The sequence below is a fragment of the Oryctolagus cuniculus genome, chromosome 5 (genome assembly GCF_051225735.1).
Source record: "Oryctolagus cuniculus isolate XC-2025 breed Fujian yellow rabbit chromosome 5, ASM5122573v1, whole genome shotgun sequence".
Taxonomy (NCBI): Eukaryota; Metazoa; Chordata; class Mammalia; order Lagomorpha; family Leporidae; genus Oryctolagus; species Oryctolagus cuniculus.
In genome coordinates this window covers 108,474,147-108,492,569 of record NC_142871.1, presented here as the reverse complement: position 1 = coordinate 108,492,569, position 18,423 = coordinate 108,474,147, and the positions used below count along the sequence as shown (strand labels likewise).

General features: G+C 36.2%; 1 protein-coding gene across 1 annotated transcript in view; it reads right to left on the bottom strand.

Moving 5' to 3' along the window:
- EYS (EGF-like photoreceptor maintenance factor) overlaps positions 1-18,423 on the bottom strand; it is a 1,804,868-nt gene that overhangs the window by 380,949 nt on the left and 1,405,496 nt on the right. Inside the window, 1 exon segment of the mRNA XM_089333540.1 lies at positions 11,645-11,809. Coding sequence (XP_089189666.1) covers positions 11,645-11,809 — 165 coding nt within the window.

The following is an 18,423-nucleotide window of genomic DNA, read 5'->3' as shown; positions in this document are numbered from 1 at the left end:
GCTGCTCTACTTCTAATCCAGCTCGCTGCTAAGGCCTGGGAAAGCAGTAGAAGATGGCCCACTTTCTTGGGCCCCTGCACCCACATCATAGACCTAGAAGAGACTCCTGGCTCCTGGCTTCAGATAGGTCCAGCTCCAGCCATTGTGGCCATTTGGGGTGTGAAGCAGCAGATGGAAGACCTCTTTCTGCCTCTGCTACTCAGCGTTTCAAGTGAATGAATAAATCTTTAAAAAAAATTGCACAGATGCTTTTCCTCAAGACAGCTGTTGTACTGCTTAATGTGTACTTCCAATTTTATAAAGACAGTATTAAACAATTGTATATTCAAGGGATAAAAATTAACAAAATTGATATATTTTATTGCATTGCTAAGGACTTCTTTAAAAGACATTTTATTTATTTGAAATTGAAATCTTTACTTAATATATACTAAACTGATCTTCTGTATATAAAGAGAATTGAAAATGAATCTTGATGTGAATGGAATGGGAGAGAGAGCGGGGGGTGGGAGGGAAGTAATTGGGGGGGGAAGCCATTGTAATCCATAAGCTATACTTTGGAAATTATATTCATTAAATAAAAGTTAAAAAAAGAGAAAGAGTTACAGAGAGAGGTAGAGCGAGAGCAAGAGAGAGAAGTCTTCTGTTCTGTTGGTTCATTCTCCAAATGACTGCAATGGCCAGAGCTGAGCTGATCCAAAGCCAGTAGCCAGGAGCCAGGAGCCCCCTCCAGGCCTCCCACACAGGTACAGGGGCCCAAGGACTTGGACCATCTTGTACTGCTTTCCCAGGCCACACCAGAGAGCTGGATTGGAAGTGGAGCAGCCAGGACTCTAGCCGGCATCCATAGGGGATGCTGGTGCTGCAGGATGGGGCTTTAATCTGCTGGGCCACAGCACCAGGCCTTGAGAAGGGCATTTTTTTAAATGGCTGCAGAGTGGAGAACAACACAATGACAGATGATGCAATTTAGTTCCACTCTCTCAGCGTTAAACACCCTCAATTTTATCCTTCATGACTTTTGCATCATGAGTGCAAATGTAAACATAGAGATTTTGACCTTATAGAAGCTAGGAAGATGCTGGAGATCTCTTTGGTCAGCTTCAAAGAGAAAAAAAGATTGAAACTGAAGTTATTGCTAAGCCCTAGATAAATGTTTCCTTAACACCACAGAAAGAATGCAAAGACAGATAGGCTATCTCTTCCCCATTCCTCAAGCTCTAGAAGAGTGGATTAAAAGCAACACTCAAGACTTGAAGAATAATTAAGGGAAAGGTGTCAGGAAAAATTATGAAAGACTTTGATATGAGAAAACAACTAATATCAATATTATTTTCCCAGTTTATGTTCACCTTTTTTTGTCTTTGGGTATTTTACAACTTTGTTAGTTTGCTGAAAACCAATGATAATTCAAATGATACCTGACAATATAAATGCAAATTAATCGTGTCTAGTGAAATGCAATTGATTATCTCATGGGTGGACCAGTTTTTCTTCTATGTGTAAGTTTACTTCAGAATTCTTTATTATTTATGTATCTCTGTTTTTTGCATTCTCCTTTAAGATGGTGATAATATCTTACCAGTTCCTACATAATTAATAGGGAAATAATAAATCATGTTTTTGACATTTTGAAAATTGTCTTTAACAAAGGAGAATATACAAATTCTAATTTTTGAAGTTGTGGTGATATTAGGAGAAATGATTCACATCATATCAGAACAAACAAAACCAAGTCTAATGGGGAAAATTTACATAGAATATAATGTAAATGGAATCCTCAGATTTTAGGCAACATGGACATCGTGGGCTGGACAGATCCACATTGAAGATAACCAAGCTGGGGAAGCAAAGCTTCAAAAGACTGAAAATAATCAGATAGGATTGGGAACATAAGAAATACAAGGCACAGAAACATATTTCCTATGAGTGATTAAAGCAACAGAATTTGAGGGAATTGAGAAAATAAATCCAGTAAGAGAGTAACACAAAGTGAAATATAATAATAGAATCAATATTGCAGAGGTATGGAGACAGCCAAACAACATTAAATATTTAATAATAAAGTTGGAATACCAAAAGGCACAGAGAAGCATGGATGGAAATCACTGGACATTTGCCTAAATATCCCATTCTCAGGCCCACCCAGCCCACTAAGGTTTGGCCACGCTTGCCAGGACTTTAGCCATAAAATACCCCAAATTAGCTCAGTGCCTGGCAGAGGGCAAGACAGCTTCAACTTTTCTGCATCTCCTGAGAATCATTCTTGGTTCTTTTAGACTTGTGTTCTTTATAGAGCTTCTCCTTATTTTTGTTTGGCTTCTTATTCAATTTCTTAACCTACTTTCTCTGAATTTTAGTGTATCATTAAGAACTTTTAGCATTATTTTTCACTTATCTTTTTTACTGGAGTTGAATGCTAAGAGAAACACATTTAGAAACATGAAACTTCACCAACATCTTTGCTTCCCTCCTTGGACTTATTAAGGGTTACATTATGAAATGACATAAGGTTGTTCATTTTCCTTGAAAGTTGTTTTTTTTTTTTTTCTCCACTTTTACTCTTTTGAAAGAGTAATGAGGGGGAGGGAGGGATGTTATGCAACAAGGGACAATCCGTTATCCTGCTCCACTCTATCATTTTTGCTCAAAAGGTTTTCTATTACTTAATATTTTTTCAAATGGCTTTGTGTTACTCTTCCAGAGTCAAATTTTTGTGATAAAATTTTAATATTCAATATACTGAGCAGGGTAGAACCAAGGTGAACATTTACATCAAGCTGTTCTGCTATATGCATGGGTTTGTTTTGCAAAAGTTCAAAAACTAAATATTAAAGATTATAGACATTCAAAAAGATGTATGTAGTAACACACAAGAATAAGTTATCTTTAAAGGAAGCTCAGTGACAAAAATCAATTACAAAGATGAATAGTCGTATCCAAGTGTAGGAGCATCCCATTATGAACCACGGCTACTTTGTTATATGGTATAAAATGAGGCTACTTTATAAAGTTAAATGGACTGAAAGTGGAAATCAACAATTAAGCTTGGGTCTACCTATATTCTGCTACTTAACAGTCTTTGATTCATTATATTGATATATTCTACTAATATGCAATTTAAAATTAATATTACTTGTAAATGAGTTCAAAGCATTTTAGCAGGTAATGTGTGAAAGTAGGAGGAGAAATGGAAGACCTGGGGCTACTGATGCATTTACATACTTCATTGGCAAATTAATCACTTCAGGGAATGTAACCTGTATTGTTTGATTGATCGACTTTTCCACTCTTAAATCAATTGACCTTGTATTGTGTAAACCTACATTCTGTAATTGGAGAAGTGGTATGAATAAATTCAGGAGCAACTCCTTGGTTTTCACAAACGCTATTAAAGATCCATTTTAAACACATTATAAAGTCATGTATTTGATTTTAGAATGGAAAAATTAGCAGCAACTAGTAAAGGAAGGAAAAAGCAGGAATGTCAAAACAGTACTACTAAAAAGATTATAAGTAATAATTTTTCTTAAATAAATGTGTGTATTTTTATTTTAAACTTTATTGGCTCAATAATCCATGTGCCATAATACATTCAGTGCAACATTAATCATTGAAATCAAATCCATTAAGCAAACCTGGACTCCTCTGTATGTCTCTGCTTCATATATCAAATGATAAAAGCAGTATCACTCGCCTCATAATGTTCTAGTATGTGCTATTTTGGGGTTGAACTTGAAAGCTCTAGAAGAGCTCATTAATAGGCCATTGAAAGAAAGTCATTCTGTTGTTTCAGTGAAAAGATGCTTGATAATGCATTACAGGAGAAGTGTGAATCTGCCCTTTTCTCAAAATAGTTCTTTATGCTTTTAAGCTGTGTAGTAATTTTTTCATTAAATAATCTATGTATTGATTTTTTGTAAACGTTATTGCTCCAGATAATACTTTGATAGCTTCTAAAGACTCTGATACTCAAATTTTCTTTATACTAATTAAATCATGATTGTGGTTGCTGATTTAAGATTTGTTAAGCAAAAACACTGCTTATAACAATGAACAGTAATTGTTATACACAAAATAATGGACTTTAGTTCTTAGATCTTGTAATAGTTTAGAGAGATAATCCTAACAAATTTAAGTCTAACATCCTTTTATCATTTTGAATCCTAACACACACACAATATGTGTGTATTTATACACACATATATAGTTATATTTCTATCAATATAATTTATCTCATAATAAAGACATAATAATGAAATAAATATTACAGGGGGTAGCAAAGTTATCCTTGTCAAGTTTTTATAATTTTAGTTTGCTCAGTATTGGGTTGTGGTTTACATTTTTCAAACAAACATGAATATTTCATTACATCATTGAAATATATAGAGTGTTTACAGTTTATATTGTATCACTTCTATTAAAATCATATTTTTCTCTATTTGAGCTATAGTAATGAATGCTTCAAACACCAAGAACAGTTTGATTTGAGATCATTTTTAAGTAAATATTCAGAAGAGAGCCATTTCACATCAGCTTAACTGAAATAAGATCCAACATCATTCCTATGGTACAAGTAAATCATATTTGTCTATTTGAGCTATAGTAATGAATGCTTCAAACATCAAGAACAGTCTGATGTGAGATCATTTTTAAGTAAATATTCAGAGGAGAGCCATTTCATGTCAGCTTAATTGAAATAAGATTCAACATCATTCCTAAATCAGGTGCCTAAATTGTCAACTTCGGAAATTTCCATAAAATGACATAGATTTATTTGGTCTATATAAAAGAAATAAAAATAACAGCTTATAATGTGATGGTGCTGTGTGTTTTTCAAAAACACTTTTATATGCATTTTCTTCACTCTATGAGTTTGATACTAAAAATCTTATCTCCATCATTTATAGTCTAATGAAGATACAGAAAGGTTAACGGATTTATCCTATATTGTAGAGTTCGCTCACAATTGAAATGGGCTCATATGTACCCTTGCTCGTCTACTTGTCTACTGACATATCAATCAGTGCTATCTGTGGCAGCGTTAGGATGTGCTCCAACCCTGGTGCCATGTTCGTGTCATGTGACAGACTGTTCTCTCAGCTTGTATTGAGTTCTCTATGGAACACAGATGCTTTTACCGTAGCTTTAGAATTCCCTTTTACTGAATGCCAATAGAGGTTTGGATTTGAATACAATTCTCCAACCTTAGCAAAAGTAGCTCATGGTTTGAAGATGTTGTAGAGCCACAGGGCTGATACAGGTAGTAATGGATATTAGAACAGACTAGTTGTTCAGCAGACTGCAGGAAAAAGGAAAAAAAAAAAAAACTCTGGGGAATATGGTAGCATTCTGGAATGCGTAATTAATTATGAAACACATGCTTACTATGTGCTGTTAAGACAATAGCTTCTGGGCCAGTTTCTGAAAATTTATAGACAGCCTGTCCAGTCTGAAAATTGTGATTAACCAGTAAATGTACCAGTGGTCCAAATATTTCAGAAGGAGTGAGTCTTCATTTGGGTGAAATGAGTAAGAATGAAAACATATATTGTAACAGTTGTCTACCTGATCACTCTCCCATTCACGATTCCAGAATTAAATAGTCTATTCTTTTTTTCTTTTAAACATTTATTTGAAAGTGAGAGAGAGAAAAAGATAGAAAGAGAGAGAGAGAGAGAGAGAGAATATCTTCGATCTGTTGGTTCACTCCCCATATGGCCATAATAGCCAGGGCTGGGTCAGTACAAAGCCATGAGCTAGGAGCTTCATCTGAGTCTACCGTGTGAGTACAGAGGCCCAAGGACCTGGGCTATCCTCCACTGTTTTCCTAGGCATGTTAGTGGGGAGCTGAATCAGAAGCAGAGCAAACAGGACTTGAACCAGTGCCGATATAGGATGCTGGTACTGCAAGTGGTAGCTTAACCTGCTGTGCCACAGCACCACTCTCAAGAGTACTCTTTACCAGGATGAATATGTTTGTTGAACGAATGTAACATTAATGACACTTTTTAGGTGAAAATCTTGTGTCCTGGGCCCCTAAATCTCTAGTGTTCTTACCCTTGTTCCCTAGGCAAGTTTTAAGACTGAGACGTTAAAGTTTTATCTGAATAAGTAAGATATTTAACACCTACTTCCTGCTTATTTTGTGCTAAACATTGTTTTAAGCAGGTTAAATGTGTCAACTCTCCCAATTCTTGAAACATCTTTTTGTTATCTTGGATTTTAATATTCTTGTTCCATTCTAAAGAGATGCTAAGTAATTTGCCGAAAGAGTCAGGTAGTCCAACTCTAGTGTAAGTTTCTTTTTTATTTTTTAAAAAATTATTTGTCTTTGAAAGAGAGAGAGAGAGAGAGAGAGAGAGAGAAAGTTTCCATCCCTGGGTGTATTTCTTAAATTTCAGCAATGACCAGGCTGAGCCAAAGTCAAGGCTGAAGCCAGAAACTGGGAACTCTGTCCTCGAGGCTGTCTCCCAGGATGTGCATTAGCAGGAAGCCACAGTCAGGAGCTGGAAGTGGATATTAAACCAAGACACTCCAATATAGGATGAGGTTATTATAACCACCTTCTTAACCAATAGGCCAAATGCCCAATCCCCAACCCCCAAATAATTTTCTTAACAGATTATATCGTTCTCAAAATGGGCATGGCAATAGTTATCATACTTGACAGATATCATTATCAGTTTTTGCCCACACGTCTATCATAATTAAATTTGTTCCTGGTTGATGCATTCTCATTGGGGTGGTTACTTAAGAAAAGAAAGTCTATTTCTGACTGAATAATTTCTCCATAAACTTTAATCACTGTTCAACTTCTAGAGAAATGTAATGAATCATATCATTCTAGGTCAAGGATTTGCAAACTATGACCCCAGACCAAATTCTGCCACTGTCTGGTTTCATAATCAAGTTTAATTGGAGCACAGCCATACTTGTTCATTTATTTACTATGCATGATTATTTCATGCTACAGCTGTAGTGTTGGGCAGTTAGAACAGTAACTGTAGGACTTGCAAAAATTTTTACTTTCTTAATATTACAAAAACATTTTCAAATGTACTGAGGACCTGATTCTTAAGCAGATGCAGAAATATTATCTTCGATTGAAGGTACATTTTGACTAAATTGATGAAATCTTTACTGTTTCTACTTATAGGAGGAACAAAATATAATGATGCTCAATAGGATAATTTCCTCAAGTAAGATGCAGTGCCTCTTTAATTTCCATCACAACCATCAACGTTACTCACAACTGGAACCTTAAAAACCATTCTGATAAAGTGATTATTTTATGCAAGGCCCAGGTTCAGGTGTGGGGAGCAACTCGGACTAGACTAAGTTACTGGAATTAAGACTTATTCTATGCATCTGCTCTCCCACAATATGGCGCTGAGAAGGGAGTAAACAACTTCTACGCAGCTGCCTCTCGCCAACTTGAGTGATGACCTGCAGGAGCTGATCCTGCTCCTGATTGGAGGAGAGCAGCGTACTCGGCGTGTGGGTAGCAGAGTTGGGATTGGTGGAAGAGGACTATAAAGGAGGAGAGAGACAACATGCACCAGGAACATCAAAAGGGAACATCCGGCTAACATCTGAGCAGCGCCTGAGAGAGCCGGCCGGTGGTGTGCCGCTCCCCTGTGGAAGTGGGGAAAGTGGCAGGGGGAGCCGCCCTTCCACGGAGGTGGAAGGATCGGCAGCCAACCCGGGAAGGACCAGCAGCAAACCCGGGAAGGGCCGAGCAGGCAAAAGAACAACGCAGGGTCTAGTGTTGTTCCTCCGTGAAGAGGGGGAGCGACATTCAGGTACTGATAAGGTCAGGTAAAACACAGTTCAAGATCAGGAGTGTCCTCTATTTAGTTAAGAAATGCAAGCACAGACTCGAGGTGTAATGAATCTCTACTTTTCCCCACTATTTAGTTTATACTTCTATTATAAGACCTATCCTAATCAACTTTCTCATAGAACTATGTATGTAGTATCTCTTAACTAAGTGATGAGAAACTAGGGATACAGAATATCTCATATTCAACTTTATATCCCTCTCAATGTCTAATGGAATGTTTTTGAACATTCAAAGCATTCACAATTTCTTAAATTTGACTTTGCTACCATCAGGAATAAGTGAGGGGCTGGCGCTGTGGCACAGCAGATTAAAGCTCTGGCCTGAAGTGCCGACATCCCATATGGGCACCGGTTCTAGTCCCACTTGCTCCTCTTCTGATCCAGCTCTCTGCTATGACCTGAGAAAGCAGTAGAAGATGGTCCAAGTCCTTGGGACCCTGCACACATGTGGGAGACCTGGAAGAAGCTCCTGGCTCCTGGCTTTGGATAGGCGCAGCTTCGGCCATTGCAGCCATCTGGGGAGTGAACCAGCAGATGGAAGACCTCTCTCTCTGTCTCTACCTCTCTCTGTAACTCTTTCAAATAAATAGAATAAATATTTTAAAAAAAGAATAAGTGAGATACAAATAGAGACAGTTTTGCATACCTTTAAATGGCAACATATTAATTTATCCATCCATTATTTCAGACCCACTTCCTTTCATGTCAGCCTGGAGCTAGCTTTATTGAAAACTCTTAAGGAGGGACAAAGGAATTTAAATAATTTTATAGCACACACTGTAAACTTTTTCTCCTAGAAAATAAGATGATTTCTAATAATGCTGTGGAATTTCATTGGCCTTGTCACACCACTGGAATAAAGCACAATGAGTAACTAATAAAGACATTGTGTGTTCTGCTGGGAATCTTTTTATAGAGAAAGGCAGGTATTATGAGTCTTCAGATTTAATTTGTTTTTTACAGCACTAACAGAAAAATCTTCATTTAGCTCCCCCTAAACAAAAACAAACAAACAAACAAAAAAGGAAGCACCACTAATCCTCCTTATCCCAGGAATAAATACTTGTAAAGGTCTTTTTTCGCTTTTGAGTTTAAATACAAAATTAAGTAATACAAAGGTTGCTTTTGAATCCTGTCCTGCCACTCGAGTTGCTCACGTAATTTGCCTCCTGTGATTTGGTCAGATGTCTGCTCCTAATTCTCAAAGATACATACTTCTACAGGGCATGCTTGTTTCTTTTCAAAGCAGCAGCACAGAATGGATCGGACTGCATAGTTACATATCCCATGACGAAACCTCCTGATTGATACTGCTTGCTGAATAGAGCTCATTTTCTGAAAGTGCACCTAAAGAATTTTGTGTGGTCTCATCCCTTCTCCCGTGACCTATTAGTCGCTCCTTTGACTGGGTTCCAGAATTCTGAATTGGCTCAGTGGCAGACTCAAAAAGCTTCCTTTTCATCTTAACTGCTGCTCTCAGAGCTGTCTCTCTCCCACAGAGCGTGCTTTTTAAAACTATCCTTTCTAAGGATTTTCAGTGTAACTCCATCAGGATTCAAGTTTTATCTTCCTTTTGTTCCTTTCAACATCAATTAGTTGGTGAGGCAAACTGAGACAAGATAAATGTACAGTTCTGAACTAGGAATATAATTCAAAGCTGACACTGGTTTGTCAGCCTATTTCTCTATCCTTTTCCCTTATTTGATGACAAAAAATATACATGTGCAATAAATGTTTGTGAAATAAAATTGAGTTGAATTGAAATGTTCAGGAGTGAAATAAATGGCAACACAGAAAGAAAAGAAAAGAAAAACAACCAAAGCCAAATCTACTTCAAAAATCTAACAGGAAATATCTGTTTTAATTTCCTCACTATTTTTAATTGTTCTTACACATAATATACTGATTTCAATGGAAAAAAGATTCACCTGTAAATCACACTATAGAACACCTTTTAAACTATAGGTATCTAACTGAATCACAAAAATCTTTGTGTTCATCTACTGTGAGGCTTTTATGAGGTTGACAAATTCCAAGAGGGGAGAAAGCAGAAACTTCACAAAACATTCTGCTGAGGTATTCCCAACAGTGTAGGATTAAATTACCACCTTACAGAGAATAAAAACAATGCTTTGCAGGCAAAAATATTTTCTCCATTCACAAACTATAAAATTCTCTTGGGTAAATAGCCTCAACATATCTAGTTCTGTGACAGCAATATCATATAAGATAAGGACAAAAATTGATGATTATTACAGTGGCATTGTTTTCTTACTAACAATTTCTAGTTTTATCATTTTGGTAGGTCATAGCATAAGAAAGGCAGAAATAATCCTATAGCACTAACTTCAGCTTGAGTTCTACTGGATTTACTTTAAAGCACCAACTGGAAGAGAGTGTGTATTGGCTTAGTATGTGTTTCTGTGGCCTTAAAAAGAGCACATTGAGTGGCAGCATGGACATGAGCCAGGAGCATGGGCCCAGAGCGCAAAAATTCCCAGAGGTTGGTTGGCTGCTGCTTCAACTACTAGCTGTTTTTAGTTGGTAAAAACACACTTTCCCCAAGGAAACACCTTCCAATTCTATACAACCTAAAAAATTGCAAAGCTAGAAAATCACTTCACTTTGTGGCTTAAAATTATTATGTTTGTGTTTTTTGTTCTGTGTTTTGCTTTGTTTTGTTTCCTCTGTAATGCACTATTACCTCCAAATGTCATGGTCCTCTACCAGAGCTTAGATTTCATATATAAAAACAAGCTTTCCATTTTTCCTTTCTTCACTCTCTCCCTTTTAATATAAATGAATCAGATTTCTAAAGGCATCATTTAAACATGGGTACGTATGTTACTGGGGAATAAACAATGCTGGCCTAGTTCTGACTAGTCAGTTTCTTTCCAAATTCTGTTTTAATTTAATGTTCAGAACTTCTAACTGAATCCAGTTTTTGAAAATATTTCTTTTGGGTATTTAATTCATAGTAAAATAATAAAAAGGGTTAAATTTTGTATAGAAAGCACAAACTGATGGATCAAATTTTGCAAACTATTTCAAAGTAGAGGAGTTAATCATTTGGGAAATAATAGGTTGCCCCACAGTGAGCAATCAATTAAAGTACTGAAAAATTATATATTCAATATAAGGAATTTTTAAAACTACTGCACACTCATTTTCAAAGAAATAAAACAATCATTACATTTTGAGTACTGAAGGTAATACACCTCAGTGATGATGTTCAGTCAGGGAAGAAAGAACCCTATAAATTCTGATTACAGAGACTCTTGTGAACATACTAAGTAATAATGCAGAGTATCTTGGATATAGACATTTTCTTAAATAAATATTGTTAACCCTACGTTTTAAACCAGCTTATATCAAGATAATAGATATTGCTAAAAGAGTAACAGTAATTTTTTCCAGTTGTAAAGCGAATCCCAGCTTTGGAATACATTTTTCCAAGTCATCAATTCATATTTAGTGATTTATATAATAAAAATATGCTCTGAAACACTTGCAGCATTTATATTTTACTGCTGCAGCCAAATGCTATCGCATTCGTATGCTTGCTATATTCTTTCTTGTTGGTTCAGAGCCTGTTTGTAAGTCATGTTCCACTGAGTAACTCATAAATTAAAGAAACTTCTAAAAAACTACAAAGAACTAAGATTTCTTTTTTGCAATGCTTCATGTATTGGGCTAGACAACTTTTCCCACAATATTTAAATGAATAATTCATTGATTCAGTAGGTGAACATTTGAAAAAGAAACATGACATACAGGAGGTCAAACATTTAATACTCACTGTACAGAATGGTTCCATTTAAACTGCTTGTTTTTATGGTCAAGTAGATGGTAACAATTCTGTTATGTTTCTTCTCCAGGATAAACTTCATATCATCCAAGTTTGTAAAAAAAGGCAGTTCTAAATAGGAATTCCCATTGAAAGATGGAAAAAGTAAACCTGCATCTAAAAAAAAAGTCATATCTGTATGTTCTAAGAGCATTATATTGCAATTCAAGTAGATAAAAACATAGCATTTGTAATTAGTATTCACTTAAAATGGTTACAGTATTCTTTTAGAAATATTAATAAAAATATACAATTTTAATTAATTTAGATACATAAATATAATAAATTTAGTCATTGTCTCAATGGATCATCAGTCCAGAGGAAAGATTTAGACTAAGAACACTAATCTGATGCGAATAGATCATTTTAGGTATCAAGAAACACCCTAGCATTGTATGAAAAATCTATGTACTTGTATAAATGAAATTAAAGTTTTCATGGGATTCTCAAAATATTCGATGACACAAATGGCTGATTATGTTAACCAAAATATAATATGAACTTGAAATTGATGGATTTTGATACAATTACACCTCATGACACCATATGGACACCAGTTCACGTCCCAGCTGTTCCACTTCCGATCCATCTCCCTGCTAACTGTCTGGGAAAAGCAGCAGAATATGGTCTAAGTGTTTGAGCCCCTGCCACCAGAGGGACATCTGGATGAAGCTCCTGGCTCCTGGCTTTGGCCTGGCCCAGTCCTGGATATTGAGGCTATTTGGGGAGTGAACAAGTGAATGGAAGATCTTTCTGTCACTCTGCTTTTCAAATAAATAAATCTGAAAAAAAAATAATACCTGGAATGTTTTCTAGAAAATGAAAACTCTTTCCTAGAAGGGTTTTATTACTATTCATTAATATTTGGTGTTTTTCAATAATTCTTAGATATTTTATTAGTGGTTTTACTATAATATATATGCAGTTATCAATTTTAGAATTACTACCTTAAATGACTAATCTAATTATCTTGAAGTACATAAAATTTTAAAAATAATTATTTTTCCATGTATATCCACATTTATTCTATATAATGAGTGTAGTGAACCAGTGTAATACATTGGTTATTGAAAATGCAACTCCTTTTTTTTTTGTCTTACAACAGGCTAATTTTCTTTGCCATTGAATGAAAATTTGGCAGTTCCCATATGTTCTATTTTCTAACTAACACAATGATTTGGAAACAATATCTAGTCTAAGAAATTTATTAACACTTAATATTGCTTCAGACATATGACTTTCCCTACTTCCTTCTACTATCCAAGGTGGCCAAAAGCAAGATGGTGTGGAAAGGAGAGAGAGACGTACAACAAGAGAAGTTTAGAACTGGCAATTGATACAGGCTTATGTGCAGGCTTCTTGCTCTATGGGATTGGTAGATGTTTAAAACTGATTATTTCTCTCACAGTAGGGATGCCAGATAAAATACAGGATGTTTAGTTGGGTTTTAATTTCAGAGAAACAGCATATACATTTTTATTGTAGGTATAATGCAAACATCATACAGTATATATTTATATTAGAACATATTTGAGAAAAAAATGTTATTTGAAATTTAAATTTAAATAAATGTTCTACGTTTTTAATTGCTAAATCTGGCAACCCTATGTCTCATGGGTATTCGTATAATCTTGAAATTTTGAAACTGCAACTCTAGGACTTGAAGCTATTGTTTTCCTGGGCTTGGTTACTGCTATCTTGGTCCTATTCTGAATATTCATATTAAAATCATACTGTTGCTACTGACAACAACTTGCCTGTGTCAGTGCAAAAGTTTCAGAGACTTAACAGAAAAAGAAGACTGTTTCTAAGATTAATGCAAAAGGGAGAAAAGTCCAGAACTCAAGTCTGAGTTTGAAAAAAGGGTGGGGAATTTTTTAAGAGCTAGAGTGAGAAGAACACAGGCCATCTGTATTTGCTAATTGGGTTTACCCAAAGGATAAGTAAATTTTCTCCTATTCCTATAACAAGAGGCAGTTTTACAACTTGAAGCAAGGTACCCATTGAAGTTAGGCTCCTCCTATAGAATTGAGGGATGGGAACACTAACTCCCTGGACTCCATTTCAAAGGGACGCCTTCCAGGTCCTTGAGAAATATATTCCAGTGTTGTAAAACCCACAAGAAGCTTTTAAAAAGATTTACATTTCAAAAGAGGCAGAGAGAATTTACCACTGAACTTTTTTTTTTTTTTTTTAAAGTAAATGCTTAACAAAAGAAAGGTTAGGAACCTAGAGTTAGGAAGAAGCCTGAATAAGGTTAGTCAAGCAGAAGGGAATGTCAAGGTCATCTTGGTCATCTGCATAGAAGAACCCCTTGGGTAGGACATAAAACAACTCTAGGCCAACTCTCTTTTCTGAGCGGTCTATATCAACCCCAAGAAAAAGACTCCTACTTTCCCTGTCCTACCACTATTGGAGTGTAGTTAATATCCAAATATTCCCCAACACAGTCCCTCCCTTCTCTCATTTCTTGACTTGCACATCCACATGCATGCATGCATGCACGCACGCACACACAGATATGCACACACATGTTTGATGGTCTTAAATTTTCTCAGGTTTGAATGTATGGATCTACCAGTCGATGGTATTAATTTTCAAGGCATCTAGTTGAAGCTACCCCCAAACACATTGTCAGATGTGTAGGAGAGGATGGAAAGGGCAATTCACAGTATAGTTTCCTACAAAACTATAGTACTCAAAATCATAACTCCAATATCATCCCTCCTCTCCAAACACTGATGTTTTTAATATCAAGAACATATCACAAGGGCTGGCATCACATATGGCTTCCCATGCGTGTGCCATAAGTACAAGCTGCTCCACTTCTGATACAGCTCCCTACTAATACATCTGAGAAAGCAGCAGAGGATGGCCCAAGAACTTGGGTGTTTGTATCACGTGGGAGACCAGGATGAAACACCTGGCTTCGGCCAGTCCAGCCTTAGTCGCTGAGGCCATTTGAGGAGTGAACCGACAGATGGAAGATGTCTCTGTCTGTCTCTTCCTCTTTCTCTGTAACTCTGTCTTTCAAATAAATAAATCTTATTTTTTAAAGAGTATATCCTAATTAAATCATACTTTTGGGTACCGTACCCCATCTTCTTTATAGTGTTGTATCCTAGGGCATGAAATAAAGCATATTTTTAAATCTGTGCAATGACTATAACTTGTGAGAATTAATTTCAGGAGTTAGAAATAACATAATGTACCTAATGACAAACTTCTTGATTTATAGTATCACATCTTTTATAATTTTTGATCTTTTCCACACAATCTGTAGTAGCTTGAAATTTACCTATCTTCTGCATTTTAGCAAGTCTGGTTTTGTCAAAGGTTATTAAGGTCTTGTTGGAAAATTCTTGTTAGAAAATTCATTGGTGCTCAGTTAAATTGGCAATCTCTCTAACACTAAAATGTTGTCTTTCCTTGTCGTCCATGACACTATTTGGTAGATGTCTGTTAACGTGCCTGATAGCAGCCCTTCTGCCGGCTGCACTTTTCAGTCATTCTATAATACACATCATTCCCTTGGCTTTGTCTTGGGTATCTACTTTATGTCTCTGCCAAATCTGTTCCTTTTCCAGTTTCCTGCTTATAACACTTCCAATCTTGGAAACTCAGTATCATTTGCCATTCATCTCTTCTTAAACTGGTTGCTAGTTTCTGATATCTCTTCCTTTAAAGAAAACTTGCAGTTTTCCATTCACTTCCACTAGCATGATTCATGTTCTCACTACATTTAAGGTTGATGGTTGCTACTTCTTTCTAACTGGTTTTCCTTCCTATAGTGTATGTTGGCTGTCAGTGCAATTGTATCAGTATTATCTAATTGTTATCATCTAAGATCTTTGGAGAAAAACTCTCAATGACCACACAATCATTACCAAGTCAGCTAGGCCCTCCATGGTCTTATTTGTCAATTCTTACACACACACACACACACACACACACACACACACACTTGCCTGTAAGGTTGAACCATGCTTTCTTCTGTTGCTCTATTTGTGTTCAAATGCTTCTATTTATCTAGATTGTTCTTCCTCAAAACTTGTAGGTATAAGAAATATTTTTAAAATTAATTCAAGGTCCACTTGAATTTGAACTCCTCATAGCATTGGTCTCACAATTCGTATAGTCTACATATTGTTTTCTATTTTATGTTACAATTGTTGGTATAAATGCTGAGCAGAATTGATAATATAGTAAACCTTCCACTTTGGATGAGGGAGGCAAATTGAATTTAGTTACTAGACATAGAATGTTCTAAGCAAATGAATTCTAAGAAGACATGATTTAAAGAGGTATATTTTCTTTTTTTCAGATGGTTTAACACCCTCTACTTTTTTTTTTGTTTTTATTAAAGATTTGTCTATTTGAAAGTCAGAGTTACACACCCACAACCCCCCCCCCCCCCCACACACACACTGCCTGAGTGCAGCCAGGCCCTGTCACCACCGAATGCTCGCAGGAGGAGGGGGTCTGGGCCCCCGAGGCGACCCGGTTCGTGACACAGCTTGCTCCATCTGCCAGTTCACTCTAATCTGTCAGTTGACTCTCCAAATGGTTGCAATGCCTAAGGCTGTGCTAGGTTAAAGCCAGGAGCCTAGAAAAGCATCTGGGTCTCTCATGTGTATGGCAGGGGAACAAGCATTTGGGCCATCCCCCACTGCATCTCTGGAGTATTAACAGGGAGCTGGATCAGAAGTGGTACAGCTAGAACTCAAATTGGTGCTTATATGGGATACTGGCATCACATGTGGTGTCTCAATCTGCTATGTCACAATGCCAGCCCTATATTTTCTTTCATGTGATCAGAGAAGTTTGAATTTCACCAGCTAGAGAGGAAGTTTGGCAGATGCTGAACTATACATACACCACTTTTTAATAATAGTATAAGAAGGGAAAAAATATGCCTATCAAGATAAAAGAGGACGTTTTGGGCTGGCATTGTAGCATAATGAGTAAATCTGGTGACTGTGTTGCCGACATCCCATACAGGTGCTGGTATGTGTCCTGGCTCCTCCAACTCCTACCCTGCTTCCTGGGAAAAGCAGCAGAAGATGGTCCATGTACTTGGGTACTTGCCACACATATGGGTGACCAAGATGAAGCTACTGGCTCCTGGTTTTGGCCTGGCTCAGCCCTGTTCATTGCAGCCATCTGGGGAGTGAACCCATGGATGGAAAATGTTTCTCCTTTCTCTAACTAACTTTCAAAATAAATAAATAAATTTTTAAAAGGATGTTTCAATGCAGAATTCATATGTAATTATGGCAGAGCGAGTAAGTGAATAAGATTACAAAAAGATGGATTTCAGTTGTAAATAAATAGAGATTTCAAGTATATAATTTAGCAAATATTTAAAAGTTATATATCAATTTATTTTCTTTCTACTGGGATCTCACTCGCAGAGATCTTTAATTTAGGGTTTTTTTTTTTTTTTTTTTTTTTTTTTTTGCCAGAGTGTCTTGGTTTTCCATGCCTCTCATGGGCTCTTCAGCCAGATCTGAATGCCTTAAGGGCTGATTCTGAGGCCAGAGTGCTGTTTAGGACATCTGCCATTCTGTGAATCTGCTGTGTATTCTGCTTCCCGTGTTGGATCATTGTCTCCCTTTTTTATTCTATCAGTTAGTATTGGCAGACACTAGTCTTGTTTGTGTGATCCCTTTGGCTCTTAGACCTATCAGTATGATCAATTGTGAACTGAAATTGATCATTTGGACTAGTGAGATGGCATTGGTACATGCAATTTTCTCCTAGACAAAGTTTAGGAACTGTTTCTTCTTCTTCTTCTTCTTCTTCTTTTTTTTTTTTTTGCTTGTTCCTTTGGGAGTCACAAACTTATTCATTCATTCAACAAATATTTACTTTATGCTACGTAGTAGACAAGGGATACAGTAATGAGATATAAATTAAAGACTTCACCCTCATGGAGCTTAGATTCTAGGTTCATGGAAGGAAAACTCATATCAGGAGTTGTTAGAGTTTTTTCTTTTGGTATAGTGGGTTGTTTTCCTGCACACTGAGCAAATGTGTCAAGCTGCTTCCTTGTCCATTTTTCCCGACATTTGTTAATATTTCCTGACATTTGTTAACAAGAGCATTGAACCTAATGTGAGGCATAAGCATATGTAGACAGGAGACCCCACATACCTATCCCCTCCACCTTTCTGGATTGTATATTCTCTAACGGATACATTTGTGCTTGATTCACCTTTGCATTGCATTCCTCAAGGCATAGTATATATATATATATGTATATATATATATATATGATAGAGTTTGCTTTTAGGCACATGTATTCTTAGAAAAATATGGAGCTAAAATTATAAATTGTATTATTTTTTCTAATATATTTATTTTATAATAATAATTATACATATTTATGGGATAAAGTATGATAGTATTATATACACACACATGTATAAAATTTATAATGATCAAATTGAGGTAACTGGCATACATGTGACCTCATTTATGATTTCATGGAGTGGGGACCAATCAAAATCCTTTCCTGGAGTTATTTTAATCTGTACAATACATTATTGTTAACTATAGTCACCTTACTATGCTACAGGACACTGCAATGCATTTCTCCTATCTATATTTTTATACCCCAAAACTAATCTCTCTATCCTCCCTGTTCCCTACCTTTCCCAACCTCTGGTAACCCGTTTGCGGTAGTTTTTAAAGGAAGAAAGGGCCAGAGAAATATTATAACCAAAATT